The 25,959-nt window shown below is 45.8% G+C and overlaps 1 protein-coding gene across 1 annotated transcript; it reads right to left on the bottom strand.

Moving 5' to 3' along the window:
* Nucleotides 1-3,202: 3,202 nt before the first annotated feature.
* Nucleotides 3,203-25,097, bottom strand: lonp2 (lon peptidase 2, peroxisomal). Its single transcript, XM_039017443.1, has 15 exons — nt 24,749-25,097; nt 23,643-23,895; nt 23,018-23,149; nt 22,715-22,837; nt 21,992-22,155; nt 19,303-19,397; nt 18,501-18,759; nt 15,186-15,327; nt 13,732-13,882; nt 13,305-13,431; nt 9,336-9,484; nt 7,729-7,862; nt 6,250-6,457; nt 5,952-6,142; nt 3,203-4,348 (listed from the first exon to the last, which is right to left on the bottom strand). The coding sequence occupies exons 1-15, from the start codon at nt 24,979-24,981 to the stop codon at nt 4,118-4,120; spliced, it is 2,592 nt and encodes an 863-aa protein (XP_038873371.1). The 5' UTR covers nt 24,982-25,097; the 3' UTR covers nt 3,203-4,117.
* Between the last annotated feature and the right edge of the window lie 862 nt (nt 25,098-25,959).

Below are 25,959 nucleotides of genomic sequence, written 5' to 3' on the forward strand. Positions count from 1 at the left end.
GGCAAAGTAAGCCTTTGGTTTTACTAATTTAATGCCGCCGGTGTAACTGCTTACTGACTGTACTGCATGATTGTAGTGGGTTTACTAATGTGTTAGTTCTATTAGGTATGTTGACTAGGACGTTACTTTAGCTAATATGGTGACAACGATAAAGGCTGTGTATAGCGGTTATGATATAAAGGTTGTTTCGCCTAGTCACAGACAGCTGATGTGTTGGGCATTGAAGTCCACAAGCGAAGGGCAAAGGTGAGAGAGCTCGTAGATGTGAGAAGGAATACAACAAGCTGTTTGTATATGGCTATGAAAGGGAGCTGTTTGCGTGTGATCGGGTGTATTCATTCCACCGATTCTGTTAAAATGTTTCTTAAATAGGGATAAACATACCTGAATTTGTCCAATAGAAACTTGTTTGCAACTGTTGGACTAATGATTACACCCTAAATCAGCTAGATGCAGGCAAGAGTGTGCAAGGTGGTATTGAATGTCACCTTAAATCTTTCTCTCGAACCTGTGCACTTACGTTGTAAACTTTCATTTATAGGCTAAGTTGTAGCAATGTCATGTGTATAGGGAAAATTTGAGTATCATGTAGTAGCCTAAACCTATCAATGTTACATTGAACTGGGTGAATTGAATATGAATGACAGTCTTCCAATATGCTGTAATAGAAATAAGGCCATGCTCATAAAAAAATAATCGTCCTCCCTCATCTTAAACGGCACCGACCGCCACTAGTTTGCAAATTATAGCCGGCACTGTTCAGAGGTGCTAAGTACTCTCGGCCAGCAATCCTACTGGTCTGTCAGTGTCTTTAGGGTTGTGTGTGTGTGTGCTGCGGGGTGCATTTTTAAGTATGGTATGTCGTGTGTGCGCTTCCCAGTCCCATGCCGCCCCAGCTGAAGCCCTGTACTGGTTGGAGGCTCTGGGGCGTCAGTGTTCTGGCCGGTGAATGAAGGGTTAGCTCTGTAGGATCATAATTACCAGAGGCCCCCAGGAACTTTGGCACCCTGCCAGCCCAATCCACTGGGGAACACAGACCACTCCTTCTCTGACCCTGCTGCTGCTTTGTCATCCCACTCCCCACACCACTTCCCTCAAGCATTATCTCCCTCCAGTAATGGCCCTAACAGGAACAGCTATATTCAGTCATAAACTCAGCAAAAAAATAAACGTCCTCTCACTGTCAACTGTGTTTATTTTCAGAAATCTTAACGTGTATATTTATATGAACATAAGATTCAACAACTGAGACATAAACTGAACAAGATCCACAGACATCTGACTAACAGAAATGGAATAATGTGTCCCTTAACAAAGGGGGGGTCAAAATCCAAAGTAACAGTCAGTATCTGGTGTGGCCACCAGCTGCATTAAGTACTGCAGTGAATCTCCTCCTCATGGACTGCACCAGATTTGCCAGTTCTTGCTGTGAGATGTTACCCCACTCTTCCACCAAGACACCTGCAAGTTCTTGGACATTTCTGGGGGGAATGGCCCTAGCCCTCACCCTCCGATCCAACAGGTCCCAGACGTGCTCAATGGGATTAAGATCCGGGCTCTTCGCTGGCCATGGCAGAACACTGACATTCCTATCTTGCAGGAAATCATGCACAGAATGAGCAGTATGGTTGGTGGCATTGTCATGCTGGAGGGTCATGTCAGGATGAGCCTGCAGGAAGGGTACCACATGAGGGAGGAGGATGTCTTCCCTGTAACGCACAGCGTTGAGATTGCCTGCAATGACAACAACCTCAGTCCGATGATGCTGTGACTCACCGCCCCAGACCATGACGGATCCTCCACCTCCAAATCGATCCCGCTCTAGAGTACAGTGTAACGCTCATTCCTTCGACGATAAACGAGAATCCGACTATCACCCCTGGTGAGACTAATCCGCGACTCGTCAGTGAAGAGCACTTTTTGCCAGTCCTGTCTGGTCCAGCGACGGTGGGTTTGTGTCCGTAGGCGACGTTGTTGCCGGTGATGTCTAGACCTGCCTTACAACAGGCCTACAAGCCCTCAGTCCAGCCTCTCTCAGCCTATTGCGGACAGTCTGAGCACTGATGGAGGGATTGTGTGTTCCTGGTGTAACTTGGTCAGTTGTTGTTGCCATCCTGTACCTGTCCCGCAGGTGTGATGTTCGGATGTACCAATCCTGTGCAGGTGTTACACGTGGTCTGCCACTGCGAGGACGATCACCTGTCCGTCCTGTCTCCCTGTAGCGCTGTCTTAGGCGTCTCACAATACAGACATTGCAATTTATTGCCCTGGCCACATCTGCAGTCCTCATGCCTCCTTGCAGCATGCCTAAGGCATGTTCACGCAGATGAGCAGGGACCCTGGGCATCTTTCTTTTTTCAGAGTCAGTAGAAAGGCCTCTTTAGTGTCCTAAGTTTTCATAACTGTGACCTTAATTGCCTACCGTCTGTAAGCTGTTAGGGTCTTAACGACCGTTCCACAGGTGCATGTTCATTCATTGTTTATGGTTCATTGAACAAGCATGGGAAACAGTGTTTAAACCCTTTACAATGAAGATCTGTGAAGTTATTTTGATTTTTACAAATTATCTTTGAAAGACAGGGTCCTGAAAAAGGGATATTTCTTTTTTTGCTGAGTTTATATGCTGCTTATTCTGTTTAGGTGAAAGTGCTTGTTTCCTTCCCAGTCCTCATTCAATCAAAGCAGCAATTCGATTTAGTGTACAGTGACTGTATAGTAGAGTGAACATGACGTCCATAAGCGGTGAAACTGTCGTGGGATTTCAATTACTGGTGTGTTGCTGTATGTGGTGCAAAGTAAAGTGGTTCCAGTCATGATTGACAGCACAAGGTAGTTTCCTCTCGTGATGGAGTCATAGATGAGGCCTTATTGTCCCTTCCCTGAAACGTACAATAGTGTTAATATTTACAGTAGGCTACTATTGTCTGTAGTTGGTTTCTAGTCATATTTTAGTAGCTTACTCCCGTTGGGCCCAAAGGAAGGCATATAGCCTAGATGCTGGAAGCAGCAGGCATGCTGTGGTGGAGCTTGTCTTGGCTCATCATCGTTGTAGAGCTAAGTGGGTGGTGATCAGAATGATGATCCACACCCTGCTGTTGCTAAGACGGCTGCATCGCGCTCTGCTGCATCGCGCTCTGCTGATTCTCAACCACATTCAACAGAGTACTTCCAGTACGTCACACACGCAAATTATGCAATTTAATACTTGTATTGAAATTCTTTATTTTCATTATGCAACTGTTACAGAGCTATTTAGTGAGACTGTATCCCTTAGGGGTATGACATAGTACTGCATCTTAACAGTATCGCTACTGTGCAATCACGCTCATCCTGTATCTACACATAAAATCACTTGTAAAGCCATACCAGCAGAATTATCTGGATATTGAGCGGACCTCTGATGCTGATGCCAATTATGAAGCCTCTGTAAACCTCATTCATTCAGTCATGTTAAATCTGAGGTACATGAACAGCATGGTTAAGGTCACCGGTCTTGCTATTTTTCAAATGTTCGTAGCCAGAGCTTTTACAGCAGAGCAACTGGAACAACTATCACTGACTAGTACTGTTACAATCCACATAAGCCCCACCCTGTGGATTCTTCAGCCAGTTCCCAGAACAACCCAGTGTGCAGCAGAGACAGTAGAACTAAGTGATTGATGGTCCTAACTCGGTCTGAACTCCACCAGGATCAGACCAGTCAGGTCATAAATGCTGAATGTCAGATCCAAATCCGCAACACCATGAAGGAAAGGCAACAGGTGTTACAAGGGAGGGCACTAAATTTCAACCTGTCCTCTTTGTGTGAGAAAGTTTCAACTCATGAACTTAAGGAAAGTGTTGAAGTAGATAAAGAACATGTTTGCATCACAGAAGCCTCCTTACCAACAGACCAGTAACACCCACACCCTCTTTGATAACTGCCTGTTTACGCATCCACCACAAAGATAATGTGGTCAGTGTGTTTCTGCCTCATACAAATTAATGTATGGAAGCGACAATGTGCTATGAGCTTTCCATATTCACCAGGAAGATGAATGGGAGTTACTGTTCTTGTATGTTAGTCAGAGTGTGACATAGGCTGTCTCTGTGAGTGGTAATATTACAGGGACCCATCTCACAGTTTGCTGACAATGTGTGGTAGAGTGAGAGGGTTGGACATTCCGGGGAACCCCCCATCGAAGGCTGCGTTCAGGACCTCGTCCAGGTTGCTGGCTGTTACAAAGTCCAGCTCCTTCCGGACGTTAGCTGGGATCTCCTCCAGGTCCTTCTCATTGCGCTTTGGGATGATGACACACTTCACCCCGGCCCTGTGAGCTGCCAGGACCTTGTCCTTGATCCCTCCCACCTGCAGACAGAATTAGGGCTGGCAAAATTACCATATAACTGACAGTTATGGATGAAGACAGTTATGGATGAAGACAGTCATGAAAATAAAATAACCTTGGGGGTTTTTGGGAACAAACTGCTGACCGAAGACGGGACGGCCGGGCATTCGTGCGGTTGAGTCAGTTTCTGAGATAACATGGACTCTTAACGTGATGAAACTTTGTTGCCCCTTGCTGAAACAAGGTGTTGTAGCAAACAATGAATAGAATGGGCTTGGAACCTCTTACCCTGGCAATTTGACTGGTAAACTCATGGGTACACTCGCAATGTCTTCCTGGTATTGTGATACAATAATTTCCATGGTAATGTAGAGTAAAAAATATATATATATTCAATTGACTTATGACTGAAGCGGAGGTTTGTATTCTAGCAGTGAAGAAATGTCAACGTCATGTCTAAACGATAATAGGCTACACTGATAAGTCATGTATGGCTGCCAAATGTATAGATCTCCCCATCATATTTACATTGAAGTGTGATCATAATCCTTATTTTAGCAATCCATGGTAGACTTCCCTCCTAATAAAAATGCCCCAGATTCTGCGGATTTGAGCTGCTGGACAGTATTTGCACTTGAGATGTGTTTATGCATGAGAAAGTGAACTTGCCATTTCCAAAAAGTTTAGCTCAATGGGGAATCGGGGATGCTTTGCGATCTATTGACTAACTAGGACATCAACAGCCAGGGTTTCATTAACTTCTTATGGCTGCAGGGGCAGTATTGAGTAGCTTGGATGAAAGGTGCACAGAGGCTCGCCTGCTCTTTCTCTTCACTATGAAAGATGCCAGTGTGTGTGTTCAGTCTTCGGTCTGTTGCATTTTTGTAGCTTAGCCTATTCATTGATAGCCCCTACTTTAGTAAATATGCAAGAAATTGTGAGATACACCTACACAGTACTGCGAGATACAGCTTTAGATTACCGATGCATAGCTCTTACTGCCTGGTGGCCGACCTGCCTACCTATGTCTGGCTGTGCCCTTCCCCTCGCTCTCCTTGGCTAGCTCGCCCTTTCTTTTCTGTGAAAAATGCGTGAGTTTGTGTTCTCTGAAGTAGCCTACGGCAACTAGCTTAGTCAGTCTCCTCCGTTACAAAAATACTGAATCTTAGGGGTCGATTCCACTACGCATGACACCCAGAAATTGGAGTCGACGGGCAAGGAATCTATTATTTTGTAGTGGACACCCCACCACTAGTTAACTGCTCATGCAATGGAATGTATTTTGTAATGTCAGTTGAGTTGAATGAACAAATCACAGCACATATTGATGGGTACACTTCCTGCTTTGTTCATATGGGTACACTCACAATGGCCGCCAGTCCACCCATTATGCTGTCATTGACTTGAATGGGGACGCCCATTCTTTTCATTCTATTTCTACTGCAGCACATGCAGTCTGGAGCGGAGGAAAGGATAAAATGTGCATTTAATATGCATTTCGATTTTTTTGTTGCTATTTACACAGTTATTTTACGGTGATCATGGTAATTTGGCTGGCCAATTACAGTCATCCAAAATTCCATGACTGTCACGGCACTATGTAGAACTGTGGTTGTGTCTCACCGGCAGCACCAGGCCTCTCAGAGTGATCTCTCCAGTCATGGCCACATCGGACCGTACCAGGCGCCCACTGAACAGCGAGGCCAGGACCGTTACCATGGTGACTCCAGCCGATGGGCCGTCCTTTGTGACTGCTCCCGCCGGGAAGTGCAGATGGATGTCTGTCCCCTCAAGAGGATCTGAACCACCGACCACTACATCAGACACACAGTCCTTCAGCCATCATTGTGTATTGCTTTGATATGGACGTAAATGAGTAGCAAAGCTAAGACAAAATGCATTTTGTTGTGTCTTCACTCACTGTTGGTCAGCTGGTAGGTCTTGGCATTGCTGCGCAGCCAGCTCATGGCCAGGTGGGCAGATTCCTTCATAACGTCACCCAGTTGTCCAGTCAGGGTCAGCTGGCCCTCACCCTCCATGCGGCTGGCCTCCACAAACATGATCTCCCCTCCCAGGGGGGTCCAGGCCAGGCCGACGGCCACGCCCGGCAGTGTCAGACGCTCCGACACCTGGACACGACCAGGGAGAGGAACACAGTCATCTATACTGAGTGTACAAAACAGGAACACCTGCTCTTTCCATGACCTAGACTGACCAGGTGAATCCAAGTAAAAACTATGATCCCTTATTGATGTCACCTGTTAAATCCACTTAAAATCAGTGTAGATGAAGGGAAGGAGACAGGTTAAAGGATTTTTAAGCCATGAGACAATTGAGACGGATTGTGTATGTGTGCCATTCAAAAGGTGAATAGGTGTGAGTGTGTCAAGAACTGCAATGCTGCTGAATTTTTCACACTCAAGTTTCCCATGTGTATCAAGAATGGTCCACCACCCAAAGGACATCCAGCCCTTGATACAACTGTGGAAAGCATTGGAGTCAACATGGGCCAGCATTCCTGTGGAACGCTTTCGACACCTTGTAGAGTCCATGCCGCAACGAATTTAGGTTGTTCTAAGGGCAAAAGGGGGTGCAACTCAATATTAGGAAGGTGTTGTTAATGTTTTGCACACTCAGTATATACACACACCTAAGTACTGGATCTGTAGTCATCTACACATCACTACTATATTTTTAGTCATCTAAACACTGGATTAGACAATAACACTGAGGTGTGAGTAAGAGTATGGGGTTTACTATGTTTTAAAACTAGTTGTAGTCCTCAGTATCCTATGCTCAGTGAGGACTAGAAGAATGCTGTGGTCTGCCTTCCCTCAAAATAACCCTCCTTCTGCTCTCCCTGCTGTACACACAACACAGGCACATTCCAGTCCCCCTGTGAGAGCTCGAGAGCCCCTCACCCCGACCCCCTCTCTCCCCCTCCGCCCCCAAATCCCATGGGTATGAATGGAATGCTAAGCTACATTAGTAACATAAGTGTGTACTTTCTCCAGCACAGCTACACTGCTTTAAGCCTGCAGCAACAGCAACCTAATCACAAGTTGGCACATTTAGGTGCATCTATAGTACACCAGAGCACTGTTTTAAAGTTGCACCCTTCAAGTCTGCCAACTAGTACGGTTATAAGTGCATGTTTATAGTTGTATCTCACTCACTCAAGAGGACCAATGTTATGGGTACATAAGAACACTTTGGCTTTAATTCTGCATGACAAGGCTTTTCTATACATGTGCCTCCCACAGTAGAGAATCACCCTGCTGTATTTGCTGCAATCTGCAATGTCATCATCATAGTAAATGTTTCTCTCTCCAGTGCATCAGTCTTCTCAGTGCAGTGGTGTGTGTTGGGCCAGACAGTGCCAACCCCTACCCTCTCTCACCTCCATCTCAAAGATGTGCGGCCCGAGGATGTCTTTCAACGCGATGTGGTCGATGACGATGGGCATATCTGGGGGCTCTGCCATGTCTGCCAACACCCCGTTAGGCTCCTCTCCCCTCCTCCCTCGCTTCCCCTCTGACACACACACACACACACACACACACACACACACACACACACACACACGTCAGAGAGAATGAGAACATAGAAAGCAGGTGAGCAAATTAGAGATTATTAGAAATATTAGCAACAGCAAAAGTTAATTTGAGGTTGGAGGAGGATGTAAAACAACAAGGTGTGTGTGTGCACATAGTGCATGTCTGAGTGGTTGTTCTTGTGTGCGGTACACAACACAGCCTCCCCAGACCTCTTATTATGCACATGCTGATCACTGGTCATGTGACCTGACTACCAATGCAATGTGGATGAGGAGCATGGTGGGTGTTCCCCTCAACAGAGCTAGTCCATTCAGTGGCAACACTACACTGCAGCACAACACTATTTTACAAACACTTCATGGATAGTTAAAGAGGGGGGATAACTGAGGGCAGTCTTTATGGACTGACATATCTATGTAGTGAGTGAATGTGTAATATAAATCAGCTCTGACAGTCCCTCTTTGAGCTGTCTAATGCCATGAAAGATAAAACAAAGCGAGGGATGAAACGAAGGATACAACCAGGGGAGAGAGGTGGGCAAAGGAACAACAGCCGTGCTCCTAACTGGTCATGTGACAGCTGTCATGAGCCGCCAGTCGTGGAGCAGCTGGTAGAGAAAAGAAAGACACAGACCCCCCCACAGCACGCACACACTCCTCCTCACAACTCTTTGTTCGGTCTGCCAATAATGTCACCGTTACCTGGCAACAGACAGCCATTTACACAAAGAGCAGAGGAAGAGTGTCATTCTCTCTTTTCATCTGCTGCTGTTTTGCAGTGGGAGTGGTTACACAGAAGGGAGGGGGCAGTCCAATTCTGTTTCAATAGGGCAACAGAGCCATAAAACCCCTCTGTTCTGCCCCCACTCCCCCCACTCTCGGCTCTGGCCGTGTTAACTGCCAGTGTGATTTCTCCTGTTACACAAGAGCTGCTGCACAGAGACACTTGGGGAGCGAAGGCAGGGGGCATGTGGTCGTGAGGCCGTCTGTTAGCAGGATTACCCCCCCCCCCATACCCTTCAGAAGGGGGATGGCGTGTGTGTGTGTGTGTACTGTGTGTGAGCATGCGTGCCTTTATGTTTGAGAGGGCATTGTGCATTGGTCAGCAGATTTTTGGCCAGGGACTGCACAACCAACCGGCGGTGTGAAAGTGTGTGAGGTGACGGTGCTCACTGGAGGGAAGGAGGGAGCACCTGGTAGTGTACATAGTATGATATAGCCATGTCTGTTCCTAACAACTCAATTAGCTCCAGCCTCCAGGGGCAGATATTGTGATTTGCTAGTCTGTATTTATGCAGAATACAGCAGGCCACTGAGGCACTGCTGAGTCCAGCTCACCACTGCAGTATGTTTGAGGGCAGGGCCTGATTCTGTAGCTGTGCCAGTCAGTCAGTCAGTCAGTCCCCCCTCCCGCCCCACAGAGAGTGGCTTTGCCCTGCTGGTTTTTCTACCTCTGTGCTCAGCTCCCTGGGGGGCGTTCTCAGCAGGCGCGGCCTCTGATTTGGTAACATTGTGACCCTCTGCGACCTTCACTGCCACTGCTCGACAGATCGCACCGATCTTCCTCTCCAGGGAGCGGACACCGGCCTCACGAGTGTACCTGCGTGCGCGCACACACACCACACACCACACACCACACAACACACAACACACACACACACACACACCACACACCACACACACACACACACACACACACAGTTCTGCTATCATCAACCATGATGGTTAAAATGACAGTGTGATGTGAGTGACTGTTTGAGACATCACAATCTCCCCCCTGGCCATGCTGATAGGTGCTGGCCCCATCTGCAGCATGCTCTGATCACCTCTCTCTTTTCTCTTTGTTCTTCAGCCTGCCAGCCCCAGTGGCCTTCTGTCTTCTTCTATGTCTGACTATCCTTAGTGAAGTTATGGTGGAGATACGCATGGCTCAGTAAAGATGCCTGGACAGAACTGGGAATGTACGACTCTATACTGACAGACTGTTGTTAATGTTAACTGTATGCCTCAAGTCCATCTGGGTCTAATGGTGTGTCTGGAGATGTAGTAGGTTCATTACTGTACCACCGATTCACAACCTCTCCCTCAACGTGGGCAAGACAAAGGCGCTTACCGTGGACTACAGGAAAAGGGGGGGGGCCGAACAAGCCCCCATTCACATCAACGGGGCTGTAGTGGAGCTAGTTGAGAGCTTCAAGTTCCTCAGTGTCCACAACACTAAGGATCTATCATGGTCCAAACACACCAACACAGTCATGAAGATGGCACGACAACGCCTCTTCCCCCTCAGGAGGCTGAAAATATTTGGCATGGGCCCTCAGATCCTCAAAAAGTTCTAAAGCTGCACCATTGAGAGCATCTTGACTGGCTGCATCAAGATACGCTACAGAGGGTAGTGTGTACGGCCCAGGGTCGAACTCCCTGCCATCCAGGACCTCTATACCAGGCGGTGTCAGAGGAACGCCCTAAAAATCCTCAAAGACTCCAGCCACCCAAGTCATAGACTGTTCTCTGCCACCGCACGGCAAACGGTACCGGAGTGCTAAGTCTAGGACCAAAAGGCTCCTCAACAGCTTCTACCCCCAAACCATAAGACTGCTAAATACACTGAACAAAAATATAAACGCAACATGTAAAGTGTTGGTCCCATGTTTCATGAGCTGAAATTAAAGAACCCAGAAATGTTTCATACGTACAAAAAGCTTATTTCTCTCAAATTTTGTGCACAAATTTGTTTACATCCCTGTTAGGGAGAATTTCTCAAGGCATATCAAGAAGCTGATTAAACAGCATGATCATTACACAGGTGCACCTTGTTCTGGGGACAATAAAAGGCCACTAAAATGTGCAGTTTTGTCACACAACACAATGCCACAGATGTCTCAGGTTGAGGGAGCATGGGATTGACATGCTGACAGCAGGAATGTCCACCAGAGCTGTTGCCAGATAATTGGTTCATTTCTCTACCATAAGCCGCCTTCAACGTCTTTTTAGAAAATTTGGCAGTATGTCCAACCGGCCTCACAACCACTGACCACATAACCACGCCAGCCCAGGACCTCCACATCCGCCTTCTTCACCTGCAGGATCGTCTGAGACCAGCCACCCGGGCAGCTGATGAAACCGAAGAATTTCTGCACAAACTGTCATAAACTGTCTCAGGGAAGCTCATCTGTGTGCTCATCGTCCTCACCAGGGTCTTGACCTGACTGCGGTTAGGCGACTTCTGTGGGCAAAGGCTCACCTTTGATGGCCACTGGCACGCTGGAGAAATGTGCTCTTCCCGGATGAATCCCGGTTTCAACTGTACCGGGCAGAAGGCAGGACAGCGTGTATGGCGTTGTGTGGGCGAGCAGTTTGCTGATGTCAACCTGGTGAACAGGGTGCCCAATGGTGGCAGTGGAGGTATGGTATGGCTATAAGCTATGGACAATGAACACAGTTGCATTTTATCAATGGCAATTTGAATGCACAGATATTGTGATGAGATCCTGAGGCCCATTGTTGTACCATTCATCCGCCGCCACCTCATGTTTCAGCATGATAATGCACAGCCCCATGTCGCAAGAATCTGTACACAATTCCTGGAAGCTGAAAAGGTCCCAGTTCTTCCACGGCCTGCATGTCACCCATTGAGCATGTTAGGGATGCTCTAGATCGACATCTACGACACCCTGCGTTTCAGTTCCCGCCAATATCCAACAACTTCACACAGCCATTGAAGAGTGGGACAACATTCCACAATCAACTCTATGCGAAGGAGATGTGTTGTGCTGCATGAGGCAAATGGTGGTCACACCAGATACTGACTGGTTCTGATCCACACCCCTACCTTTCTTTTTTTTTAAAGGTATCTGTGACCAACAGATGCATATCTGTATTCCCAGTCATGTGAAATCCATAGATAAGGGCCTAATACATGAATTTCCATTGACCGATTTCCTCATATAAACTGTAATTGGTGCATGCTGCGTTTATATTTTTGTTCAGTGTAGTTAACCAAATAGCTACTCGGACTATCTGCATTGACCCTTTTTGCTCTAACTCTTTTTGACCACACACACACACACGCAGCTGCTGCTACTGTCTATTATCTGTCTTGTTGCCTTGTCACTTTACCCCTACCTATTAACACTATATACATACACTATATTTACAAAAGTATGGACACCCCTTCAAATTAGTGGATTCAGCTATTTCAACCACACCCGTTGCTGACAGGTGTATAAAATTGACGACACCGCCATGCAATCTCCATAGACAAACATTGGCAGTAGAATGGCCTTACTGAAGAGCTCAGTGACTTTGAACGTAGCACCGTCATAGGATGTCCTCTGTTGCAACACTCACTACAGAGTTCCAAACTGCCTCAGGAAGCAACGTCAGCACAATAACTGTTCGTCGGGAGCTTCATGAAATGGGTTTCCATGGCCGAGCAGTCGCACACAAGCCTAAGATCACCATGCGCAACACCAAGCGTCGGCTGGAGTGGTGTAAAGCTCGCCGCCATTGGACTCTGGAGCAGTGGAAATGTGTTCTCTTGAGTGGTGAATCACGCTTCACCATCTGACAGTCCGATGGACGAATCTGGGTTTGGCGGATGCCAGGAGAACGTTACCTGCCCCAATGCATAGTGCCAACTGTAAAGTTTGGTGGAGGACAAATAATGGTCTGGACTGTTTTTCATGGTTTGTGTTAGGCCCCTTAGTTCCAGTGAAGGGAAATCTTAATGCTACAACATACAATGACATTCTAGACGATTCTGTGCTTCCAACTTTGTGGCAACAGTTTGGGGAAGGCCCTTTCCTGTTTCAGCATGACAGAGCCCTGACCTCAACCCCATTGGAACGCCCAACATCAGTCCCCGACCTCACTAATGCTTGTGGCTGAATGGAAGCAAGTCCCCACAGCAATGTTCCAACATCTAGTGGAAAGCCTTCCCAGAAGAGTGGAGGCTGTTATAAAAGCAAAGGAGGGACCAACTTCAAATTAATGCCCATGATTTTGGAATGAGACGTTCGACGAGCAGGTGTCCATATACTTTTGGTCATGTAGTGCATCTACCTCAATTTCCTTGTACACCTGCACATCGACCCGGTACTGGTACCCCATGTAATACAGTGAAGTTACCATTGCTCATTTGTAATTTTCTATACAAAAAAAGTATTTATATTGCATTGTTGGGAAGGGCCTGTAAGTAAGCATTTCACTGGTTATCTACACCTGTTGTTTACGAAGCATGTGACAATAAAAATGTACCAGTGGGTGCCCTCTGCGACCCGTCTTAACCTGTCTGGCTCTGGTAATCTCCCCCTTCTGTCCTGCTAGAATGATAGTCACTCCCCTCCTCTCTCTGACCTGCCACTCTCCTAGCGTGTGTAAAGCACCCCCGGTGTATGTGTGAATGTTTGTGTTCGTACTTGCTAATGATGTCCTGGGTGGTGTCCTGAGGTATCTGGAGCTGTTGGGGGGTGAGTCCATGCTGTTCTAGCTGATGGGGAATCAGGTGACGATGAGCTATCTCCACCTTCTCCTCCTGAGTGTACCCTGAGAGAACATCATACACAGATCCAGAGAATGTAATAAACACCTCTTCCTGACAGACCATTACCATATTTATCCAGGCTAACACCACATCAATCTCGGAGGGGAACTACCCACTGAGTCTTGGGGCTACACCATGACGCGTGTTAATAACCAGTTATTAATGTGTTAATAACCAGTTATTAATGTGTTAATAACCAGTTACATTGATTCTACATAAATCAATGGCCAAGACTGGTACTCAATGCCCCTTCAGCTGACCCCTCTGCCCAACAAGATGACCCTTGACCCCTGGCCTCTGACCTTGCACCAGGAGGACCTCCATCCTGTCTAACAAGGCCGGAGGGATGGTGGCCGTGGAGTTGGCTGTAGCGATGAACAGGACCTGGGAGAGGTCGAAGGCCACGTTGAGGTAGTGGTCTGTGAAGCTGTGGTTCTGCTCTGGGTCCAGGACCTGGTGGGAGTCAGGCGGACACAGAAGACTCAGTATTAGGAGCACAGCTAACACTCAGCAACAGGAATGCATATTTCATTATACTCAACTGGTTAGCGACCATTACTAATGAGCTGCATGTCTACCAGCTGCAGATGTAGAAACATTTACACTGTGTGTGTCTGTGTATTGTTGGTTCAGACTTCACACTGCCAGAGGCAATAAACAAATCATTCTGCTTTGCTTCCTCCCCCACATCCCTTCTCCTCCCCCCTGCATCCCTCTGGGCACCCAAGCAGAGCGTGAGGAAAAAAAGAGAGAGAGAGAGTGAGAGGGAAAGTGGGAGTAAGAAGGTGGAATGTTGAATGCAGCAGAACAGTGGACCTGATGGGTAATTCTGTGACTGAGCCTGAAGTTTTGGTTTGGCTGTGATGTGTTCTGCACTGGACTACATTACCACACAGGTCTACATTACCACACAGGTCTACATTACCACGCCAGTAGATAAAAGGATTAAAGCAAACAAAGGGACAGAGGGAGCATGTGGAAGCATGCAAGACGGCTTTTGAACTAGGAGTGTGTGAAAGTGTGTGTAACAGAGAGAGGCAGTGTGTGTGGCATGTCTGAGTAGTGCGCACCATTCCTACTTGGGGGTCAAGCTTGGACTTGAGGCTAGTGGGGCTCTTATCGGAGCTAGCTGTAATGCATTCCCAGAGATGAATCTTCTCCTGGTATCAGCAAGGCTATCACACTGCTGTAGATAGGTAGGTATCCCGCTCACCTAAACATAGCGACTCACGTCTTCAGGCCATTACACTAATTGAATTTGAGACTCCTCACATACATTCAGTGGTGAGTGAGTGAGAGTGTGTGTAGACACTACAGTGCTCATTTGTCTCCGTCCATCACTGCGATGGGGATTCTTAATCCCTCCTCTCCCATTGCGTTTCCAGGAGGTGAAGTGGGACAGTGATGCACCATAGGAGCTGATAACTCCAGCAGGAAGTGGAGCAGGGCCAGGTGAACCAGCCCAGGTCACAGACCTACCTCCAGGGGACTACTGGGTCTTTCTAGAGATCAGACAGATGTTGACTTCTTACATGCAGACATATTTGATAGGACTTGTTTCCTCCATCCTCCTCTATATATAATCTACGTATAATCGTATCTCTCTCTCTGCCTGCCTGTCTGGATGATTCTCTGTCCATCTCCCTGTATCACTCAATCCCTCACTCCTTTCCTACCTCTTCTCCTTTGTACTCCATATTGTTTGTATCAGAGACCACGAAGTTGCCCCCTGGTCTGGTGGTCCCAGGTTTCTCACCTCCAACAGGGCAGAGGCAGGGTCTCCCTGCAGACTCTTGCCTAGCTTGTCCACCTCGTCCAGCAGGAAGACAGGGTTGTTGACTCCCACCGTCTTCAGCCCGTTGATGATGCGGCCAGGCATGCTGCCCACGTAGGTCCTCCTGGAGACAGGGAGCGAAAGGGCATCATGTCAGACAGAGAGACCAGTACATAGAGGACAGAAAATGGGGTGCAGAAAGGAAAGGAGGCAAAAGGAGGAAGAAGGATAGATAAGGAGCACAGAGGAAAGAAAATGCAAGCAAAACAAGAAAGGTGTGCAGTGAGATAATGATAGGATGGAGAGAGAATCAACAGAAGGAGAAAGACTAAAAACAAGAAAGGTGTGCAGTGAGATAATGATAGGATGGAGAGAGAATCAACAGAAGGAGAAAGACTAAAAACAAGGAAGGTGTGCAGTGAGATAATGATAGGATGGAGAGAGAATCAACAGAAGGAGAAAGACTAAAAACAAGAAAGGTGTGCAGTGAGATAGTGATAGGATGGAGAGAGAATCAACAGAAGGAGAAAGACTAAAAACAAGAAAGGTGTGCAGTGAGATAATGATAGGATGGAGAGAGAATCAACAGAAGGAGAAAGACTAAAAACAAGGAAGCCAAAACAGGATGCTTAAACAACGTGCTGGACCATGTATATACAAACATCCTTGATCACGTCTCTCTGTTCCTATTCCCAGCCTACAAGCAGCAACTCTAGAGGGAGCCACCAGCACAAATAGTAGGCACTGGACAGAGGGGGCTGCCTCAACACTTCAGGACTGTTTTGAAAATACTAATTGGAATATTTTCAAAGATTCATCCACCCAGGACTCATCCATCAACATTGTGGAATATACACTACATGGCCAAAAGTCTATGACCGCTCGTCGGATATTTCATTCCAAAATCACGGGCATTAATATGGAGTTGTTCTCCCCTGTGTTGCTATAACAGCTTCCACTCTTCTGGGAAGGCTTTCCACTAGGTGTTGGAACATTGCTGTGGGGACCGGCTTCCATTCAGCCACAAGCATTAGTGAGGTCGGGGACTGATGTTGGGCGATTAGGCCTGGCTCACAGTCGGCGTTCCAATTCAGCCCAAAGGTGTTCGATGGGGTTGAGGTCAGGGCTCTGTGCAGGCCAGTCAAGTTCTTCTACACCGATCTTGTCAAACCATTTCTGTACGAACCTCGCTTTGTGCACAGGGTAAATGTCACGCTGAAACAGGAAAGGGCCTTCCCCAAACTGTTGCCACAAAGTTGGAAGCACAGAATCGTATAGAATGTCATTGCATGCTGTAGTGTTAGGATTTCCCTTCACTGGAACTAAGGGGCTAGCCCAGACCGTGAAAAACAGTCCCGGACCATTATTCCTCCTCCACCAAACTTCACAGTTGGCACTATGCATTGGGGCAAGTAGCGTTCTCCTGGCATCCGCCAAACCCAGATTCGTCCGTCGGACTGCGAGATGATGAAGCGTCACTACAGAGGAAGACATTTCCACTGCTCCAGAGTCCAATGGCGGCAAGCTTTACACCACTCCAGCCGACGCTTGGCATTGCGCATGGTGATCTTAGGCTTGTATGCGGCTGATTGGCCATGGAAACCCATTTCATGAAGCTCCCGACTAACAGTTATTGTGCTGAAGTTGCTTCCAGAGGCAGTTTGGAACTCGGTAGTGAGTGTTGCAAAGGAGGACAGACGATTTTTGCACATCGACTCTGCACCGGTACTCCTTGTATATAGCCTCGTTATTGTTATTGTGTTACTATTTTTATTTGCACATTCTTACTTTAACTCTGCATTGTTGGGAAAGGGCTCATAAGTAAGGATTTCACAGTCTACACCTCTTGTATTCTCCGTATTTGATGTTAATTTACACAAACACTACCGCACACAAACACCATGTAAGGTTGAACCAGCATGAACCTAACTCACATCCCGGCCCCACACTTATATGGGTAAACACATGCGCTATGCACACCTGAAACCACATCAAAACACACAACAGGCAGCTTCCTAAACTGCAGTGGTGGGTGGTTTGGTGTGGTGTCACAATTGATGCATGAGACTAGAGGCTGGGGGCTATGGATAAACTCAGAGACTGGCTGAGAGACACAGGAAGGACCTGCTGGCCGACTTGTCATCGTCCAGCCGAGTCTCCATAGTGACAGGCGAACCATTTGAACATGAAAGATTACATCATGCTCATGCAGAGGGCTGTATACAAAACATTAGGAACACCTGCTCGTTCCAGGACAGACTGACCAGGTGAAACCTTTGATCCCTTATTGATGTCACTTGTTAAAATCTATGTTTTTACCACGTTTTCTCCACATTTCCGTGGTATTCAATTGGTAGTTACAGTCTTGTTACATCGCTGCAATTCCCGTACGGACTCGGGAGAGGCGAAGGTCGAGAGCCGCGCATCCTCCAAAACACACAACCCAACGGCACTGCTTCTTGACACAATGCCCACTTAACCCGGAAGCCAGCCACACCAATGTGTCAGAGGAAACACCGTGCACCAAATCGGTGTAGATGAAGGGTTAGAAACAGGTTAAAGAAGGATTTTTAAGCCTCAAGACAATTGAGACATGGATTGTGTATGTGTGCCATTCAGAGGGTGAATGGGCAAGACAAAATGTTTTAGTGCCTTTAAACGGGGTATGGTAGTAGGTGCCAAGCGCACCGGTTTGAGTGTCTCAAGAACTGCAACGCTCCATGGTTTTTCACACTCAACAGTTTTCTGTGTGTATCAACAATGGTCCACTACCTAAGGACATCCAGCCAACTTGACACAACTGTGGGAAGCATTGGAGTCAACATGCGCTAGCATCCCTGTGGAACGCTTTCTTCACCATGCCCTGATGAATTGAGGCTGTTCTGAGGGAAAAAGGAAGTGCAACTCAATATTAAGAAAATGTTCCCAATGTTTTGTAAACTCAGTGTATATGTATCGTCTGTATAGACCGCACTTTTCTACCTGAACCTTTTGTCTACTGTTGTTGACCCACATCCGTCTCCACCTATCAACCATGACCACTGGTGAGTTACAGAAAAGGCCTCACTCAAGTTGAACTACTTTCACCATCAGATGTGCTGCACTCTGCCTTCTGGCCAGACAATGTCAGTACCTTTGTTGTTATGATATATGTGGACTTACCCTCCCCACTCGCTTAAGTCAGAATATAATGTCTATAGGGGTTTCATTTCCTGTGCAGAATATAATTTACAGACACAGCTGCCTGCCTGCCCACCTATTAATCCCCACCTCCGTTCTCTGCCCTCTCCAGTGTACCTGTGCCCGCGGATGTCAGACTGGTCACACACCCCTCCCAGGGCGATGCGGTGGAACTCCCTGCCCAGGGTACGGGCGATGGAGCGCCCCACACTGGTTTTGCCCACCCCAGGCGGCCCCACAAAGCACAGGATGGGCCCCTTGAGGGTGCTCTTCAGCTGCCTCACAGCCAGGTACTCCAGCACTCTCCTCTTCAGCTTCTCCATGGCATAGTGGTCACTGTCCAACAGCACCCGTGCTGCATGGATATCAAGACAGTCTGCAGAGACAATGAGGATCAGGGTTCAATTCCAACACCGTGAATATTGTCAAAGACCTTATCTAATGTCAACCAAGTGATTCAGAACCATTCATCTAGATTGTAATAACAAGTATTGTTTTATGTAGCTACATGACTAAGCAGATATATGGTATGGACTCCCCTGTGTGGTAATGCTGAATCATATAAGCAAATGTCCCCAATACTCTCAAACAAGTGTCTAATGACTGGCTATAGAGGACAAAGCAACCAGTGACAAAATAGGATATTGAGCTCCCTCCAGTGGTAGAAGCCTTTAATTCCATTTTGAACAGAGAGTTAAAAAAAGAGCTGTGGTGGACTTCCTCGTGGTACACTTTGGTTTCTACCCCTCGTCCCAAAACAATGCCCTATCCCATCACAGAGATTTTCAAGGTATAACGTGCATATGATGTGCTCTGTATGTATGGATATGTGCATTTCTAAGTTCAAAGAATAAAGTGTAAATTAATAAAGAAATGAACCTGAGATTGTAGTGGTGTCATGGTGGTGTACTGTGCATACCTGTGGTACTTTTGCTCCAGGGCAATTCCACCATAAGATCCAGGTAGTTTCGAGTGAGAGCATACTCTGGCATGGACTGGGGCATCTTCTTCAATCTGTGTAGATTACCATACAGTGCCTTCAGAAAGTATTCACACACCATTACTTTTTCCAAATTTTGTTGTGTTACAGCCGGAATATAAAATGTATTACATTTAGATTTTGTGTCACTGGCCTACACACAATACCCCATAATGTCAAGGTGGAATTATGTTTTTAGAAATGTTTACAATTTAATAAAAAATGAAAAGCTGATATGTATTGAGTCAATAAGTATTCAACCCCTTTGTTATGGCAAGCCTAAATCAGTTCAGGAGTAAAAATGTGCTTAACAAGTCAAATAATAAGTTGCATGGACTTACTGTGTGCAATAATAGTGTTTAACATGATTTTTTAATGACTACCTCGTCTCTGTACCCCACACATACAGATAATTGCAAGGTCCCTCAGTCGAGCAGTACATTTCGAAAACAGATTCAACCACAAAGACTAGAAGGGCAGCTATTGGTAGACATTGAATATCCCTTTGAGCATGGTGAAGTTATTCATTATGCTTTGGAAGATGTATCAATACACCCAGTCAATACAAAGACACATGTGTCCTTCCTAACTCAGTTGCCGGAGAAGAATTTCACCACAAGGCCAATGGTGACTTTAAAACAGTTACAGAGTTGAATAGCTGTGACAGGAGAAAACTGAGGATGGACCAACAACATTGTAGTTACTCCACAATACTAAACTAAATGACAGAGTGATAAAAAGGAAGCCTGTGCAGAATAAAAATATTCCAAAACATGCATCCTGTTTGCAATAAGGCACTAAAGTAAATCTGCAAAAAATGTGACAAAGAAATGAACTGTCCTGAATACAAAGTGTTATGTTTGGGTCAAATTCAACACAACACATTACTGAGTACCACTCTTCATATTTTCAAGCATGGTGGTGGCTGCATCATGTTATGGGTATGATTGTCATCGGCAAGGACTGGGGAGTTTTGTTTAGGATAAAAAATAAACCAAATTCAGCTAAGCTGGGAAAATCCTAGAGGAAAATCTGGTTCAGTCTGCTTTCCAACAGTTACTGAGACAAATTGACCTTTCAGCAGGACAATAAACTAAAACAAATGCCAAATATACACTCGGGTTGGGGACACAAACACACAATGCATAGTCCGGGTAGCCATTTGATTAGCTGTTCAGAAGTGTTATGGCTTGGGGATAAAAGCTGTTGAGAAGCCTTTTGGTCATAGACTTCGTGCTCCGGTACCGCTTGCCATGCGGTAGCAGAGAGAACAGTCTATGACTGGGGTGGCTGGAGTCTCTGACAGTTTTTAGGGCCTTCTTCTGACACTGCCTGGTGTAGAGGTCCTGGATGGCAGGCAGCTTAGCCCCAGTGATGTACTGGGCCGTACGCACTACCCTCTGTAGTGGCTAGCGGTCGGAGGCTGAGCAGTTGCCGTACCAGGCAGTGATGCAACCAGTCAGGATGCTCTCGATGTTGCAGCTGTAGAACCTTTTGAGGATCTGAGGACCCATGCCAAATCTTTTCAGTCTCCTGAGGGGGAATAGGTTCTGTCATGCCCACTTCACGACTGTCTTGGTGTGTTTGGACCATTCTAGTTTGTTGGTGATGTGGACACCAAGGAACTTGAAGCTCTCAACCTGCTCCACTACAGCCCCGTCGATGAGAATGGGGGCGTGCTCGGTCCTCCTTTTCCTGTAGTCCACAATTATCTCCTTTGTCCTGATCACGTTGAGGGAGAGGTTGTTATTCTGGCACCACCCAGCCAGGTCTCTGACCTCCTCCCTGTAGGCTGTCTCGTCAGTGATCAGGCCTACCACTGTTGTGTCATCTGCAAACTTAATGAAGGTGTTGGAGTCGTGCCTGGCCATGCAGTCGTGTACAGGCACGACCAAGATGACATTGAATGTTCCTTGTTACAGTTGATGTTGCCATGTTACAGTTGATGTTGCCATGTTACAGCTGACTTAAATATGCTTGAAAATCTATGGCAATAATTGAAAATGGCTGTCTGGCAATGACCAACAACCAACTTGACAGAGCTTGACAAATTCTTTAAAGAATAATGTGCAATTTCTTTACATTCCAGGTATGCAAAGCTCTTAGAGAGACTTACCCAGAAAGACTCACAGCTGTAATTGCTGTCAAAGGTGATTCTAACATGTATTGACTTGGGGTTGAATACTTATGTAAATGAGATATTTCTGTATTTCATTTTCAAAAAAATTGCAAACAATTCTAAAAACATGTTTTCACTTTGTCATTATGGTGTATAGTGCATAGATTCAGGCCTTAACACAACAAAATGTAGAATAAGTCAAGGGGTATGAATACTTTCTGAAGGCACTGTATGTAATCAAGATGTATTAGTGTTTTATTTTTCATAAATTATTTTACAAATGTTAGAATTTTTCTTCCACTTTGACAAAGTATTTGTGTAGATCGTTGACAAAAGAATGACAAATACATTTTTATCCCATGGGTTGTGAATTCTTTCTGAAGGCATTGTTTGTGTCAATGCCACTACTATGGAAATATACACACATACTGTACACACACACTGCAAGTGTTCCCAAATAACCAGGAAGTCTGAATCCATTGGAATGTAAGTGAAATAAACTGTGAGTACCTTTTGAGCTCTTTGAGACAGACACGCAAGGCAGGCTCTGGCATATTCGCTCCTTTAACCTTCCTGTCCAGGACAGCTGTGTCATCACCATCCTCATCATCACCCTCTTCATCCAAGGAGAACTGACGACCAGGAAGCACACCGCCTTTACGTACAGCCAGCACCTGAGAGATAGGGGAGGGAAGAGTGCCAAGCATGAGGCATACTGTATAATATAGCCGAATAGCCAAACTGAACGAGTGTGCTTGCATACTCCCTTAAAAGACCTTCACTTGAAAAACGAGAAAAAAGTGACAATAGTACTGTTTTTCCCCTTTGAGAAGCCGTAGCCAGTATACACTTCCTCAAACTAGTCAGAATTAATCTAAGATAACATAAAAATTAAAGAGATTTCTTGAGTTTTTGCTGAGGAGATCTTGGTCGCGCAATTTTACATCTAAGATGTTAGGTGCAGTATTTCTCAATTAAAAAATGTGCATGAAAACAAATCGTCTCTCGTTGAATGACAACAAAGACTTTATTGAAGAATCCCTACAGTTGACCAATCACGGACAAAGACTTCGGCACCCGAACTTCAGCTGGCCTCGAGAAAAAGTTGTGTTGTGTGTGCCAGAACAGCCCAAAAAAACCTTACTGGAGTCCAGAACGAACAAAAATGTTGTCATAATATATGCACAATCTCTTCCGAACTGTTTTGGCTGGGAAGCATGCGAACGCCTTTACCCTTTTGTCATCGTCTAGTCTTGGTTTTCTGGTCTTCTGCAGCAGTTTGAGACCCTCAATCTGTCTGGTCAGCAGAGGAAGAGTCTTCTTAAAACGTTCCTCCAGACTCACTGCATCCAGAACCTGCATGTCCACATACATATCACTGTAAGTGTATAACAGAAAGCAGGAAGAGACGCATATAGCTGATACATTCATGCCCTTACACAGGGATGTCAATAAAAAAATATTTGACATTTCTAAAAACGACACATGGTACGTGAATGAACAAGCACCCACAGACATAGAAACACATTGCTCTACCTGGAGCTTCTCTTTGTTGGAGGTATGAATCATAGAAGCAAGGACATCAGGCAGGGTCTCCCTGGGGAGGCTGTCCAAGAGCCTTCTCAACTTGGCCACCACAGGAACAGACATGTCCAACATGCCTACCAACTAACACAGACACACACAGAGGAAAGACAACATAGTGAAGAAACAGTACACAGGGGACAGATATGAAACATGGACAGGGGTGGAGAGATCAGAAATCAAGGTCTGTGTGTACAACAGGCAGTAAATCTGTCCTGTTGTACACATACCATGACATACATTACATAGGTGGATAATATTCTGTACATTTACAGAAGCATAGCCTAGCCTATTACCCACATTGAAGGAATCCTCATTGGCTATGCTAAAAAAACATAAAGCCATAGCTTCTGGTCCTGTGTGGCTCAGTGAGTGTGGTGCTAACACTAGAGCTGTGGGTTCGAGTCCCGATGGGGTCACATACTAAAAATACATACATTCACGGTTACTGTAATATTAGTGGCTTTGGATAAAAGCATCTGCTAAATGGTATATTATTTTTATAGGACACACTTATACTGTAGATTATATTACTGAACGTCAGGAATGCTGCTCCTGCACTGTCTGTCACACCCACCTGCACAGCGGCCTGGTAGAACCTCTGGGACAGCTCCCTCAGCTCTCCCTCTGGCCCGGCTGCCTCAGACATCTCCTCTGGGCTGGTGTACTGCTCCAGCTTATCCAGTTGCTCCACCTCAGCCACGGGGAAGGGCCCATCCTTCAGCAGTTGGGCCACGCGGAAGCGACACAGCCCTGTGATGAGCAGTGTGTAGTGGGGCTTGGGCCAGTTACTACCCACTACCTGCACCGCCAGCCCCGCCGTGCCAATACTAATAAGAAAGCGGTAATTATAGAATGGTATGAGGCGAGGAAAAACATAATCGTCCCTCCCAAATGACACCCTACTCCCAGTACAGTACTGTTGACCAGGGCACATAAGGCTCTGGTCAAAATGTAATTAGTGCACCATGTAGGGAAAAGGGTGCCACTTGAGTTGCGGTCTCTGACCATAACATCTACAACACAGCTAGTGTACAGACAGTCAAAGCCAAAAGAGTAAGATATATGATTAATGTTGTGCCAGAGAAAATTGTGAATTATCAATATGATTTAAGATTGGCGTCCTACTTCAGCTGTTGCAGTTATTAAAGCATAGAGGGACACATATTGCTACTTAGTAACCAGTGAACTAACATGGTTGTATCCTGCTAAATGCAAGGTTAAAGTCCATCTGAAGTTCAAACGACCATTCTAGAACAACTTACAGGAGAGAGCATAGGGGAAAAGTTTAAATTCCACTTTCAAAAATTTAAAGCATGATTTAGCTATCAAGTTTGTCCTATTTTCAAGAATCAATTAAAGGAATTCTTAAGAAATAATATAACCTCGCTTACTGATAACACCACCATCGTAAACATTTCGAAACATTCAAACAACATCCAGTGCTATAATAGGCAGGACATGGCATAGTTACCATTGAGTGAAGTTTAAATACACTAGCTAACTTTTCTCAATGTGACATTTAACTGACAGCGGTTGTCGTACAGCTTGCTAACTTAGTTACATCATAGCTCTACTACCGCTTAACTACAACAGGTAGCTGTTAGGCCTGCACTTTGCAGGCACAAAGACATGTTGAGATGTCATGTAAAATAGCAGAATTAGCTAACTACTGTTACCTACCTATGTAAAGTGGGGAGATCTTCAGTATCGTGTTCAGGATCTCGGGTGTTGGGGATCACGCCGATGATGGTGCTCTTCAGCGAGGTCCCCTTCAGCAGTCTGTTCTTCACCAGATGCATGTTCCTTGCCGTTTCAACACTGATCCGCATCGTCGAGCCCGGTAAAAGCACCCCTTCATGGGTCAACAGCAGAGGCAGTCGACTTGGGATTTGGATACCACTGTTGGATGACATTATTTGATGTTTTCCCAGCTACCTATCTTCAGGTCAATATAGACTAAATGTATAGTACTTCTTTCTACATCGGCTGACAGGCTAGGGCGAATGTCCAAACATTGGAAACTACGGCGTGCAGTAGGGGACAAACGCCCTCTGTTGGTCAAACGCATTAACATATAAGCGCAACGCTCAATTGCCAGTGGAATTTTCCGATGAGAATTGTTTCCAAATTGATACAGTACAATGTTGTTTCTTAAAACCTCTTAAGGATCCGCCCCTTTTTTTCAATTTTCGCCTAAAATGACATACCCAAATCTAACTGCCTGTAGCTCAGGACCTGAAGCAAGGATACCATTTGAAAGGAAACACTTTGAAGTTTTTGGAAATGTGAAAGGAATGTAGGAGAATATAACACAATAGATCTGGTAAAAGATAATACAAAGAAAAAACCAACCGTTCTTTTGTATTTTTTTTGTACCATCATCTTTGAAATGCAAGAGAAAGGCCAAAATGTATTATTCCAGCAGTTTGGATGCAAACTGCAGTTTGCAGTTTGGATTTTAGCCACTAGATGGCAGCAGTGTATGTGCAAAGTTTTAGACTGATCCAATGAACCATTGCATTTCTGTTCAAAATGTTCTATCAAGACTGCCCAAATGTGCCTAATTTGTTTATTAATAACTTTTCACGTTCAAAATTATGCACTCTCCTCAAACAATAGCATGGTATTCTTTCACTGTAATAGCTCCTGTAAATTGGACAGTGCAGTTAGATTAACCCTATAAAGGTGTGCATCAATTGAACTTTGCTTCCAAAACCAAACCACAGGCGATGCATGTTAATGTTCAGACCGAGCGTCGAGGATCTTAACAAAACTCCCCCCTTCAGAAGACGCCTTTGTCCAATGACTCTCATGTGTAATGTAATAGAACTGAAAGTCATGATCAAGGGCTAGCCATCAGGTAGCCTGATTTCAGATGTGTCCATGTAAAC

This window comes from Salvelinus namaycush, chromosome 21 (genome assembly GCF_016432855.1).
Source record: "Salvelinus namaycush isolate Seneca chromosome 21, SaNama_1.0, whole genome shotgun sequence".
Classification (NCBI taxonomy): domain Eukaryota; kingdom Metazoa; phylum Chordata; class Actinopteri; order Salmoniformes; family Salmonidae; genus Salvelinus; species Salvelinus namaycush.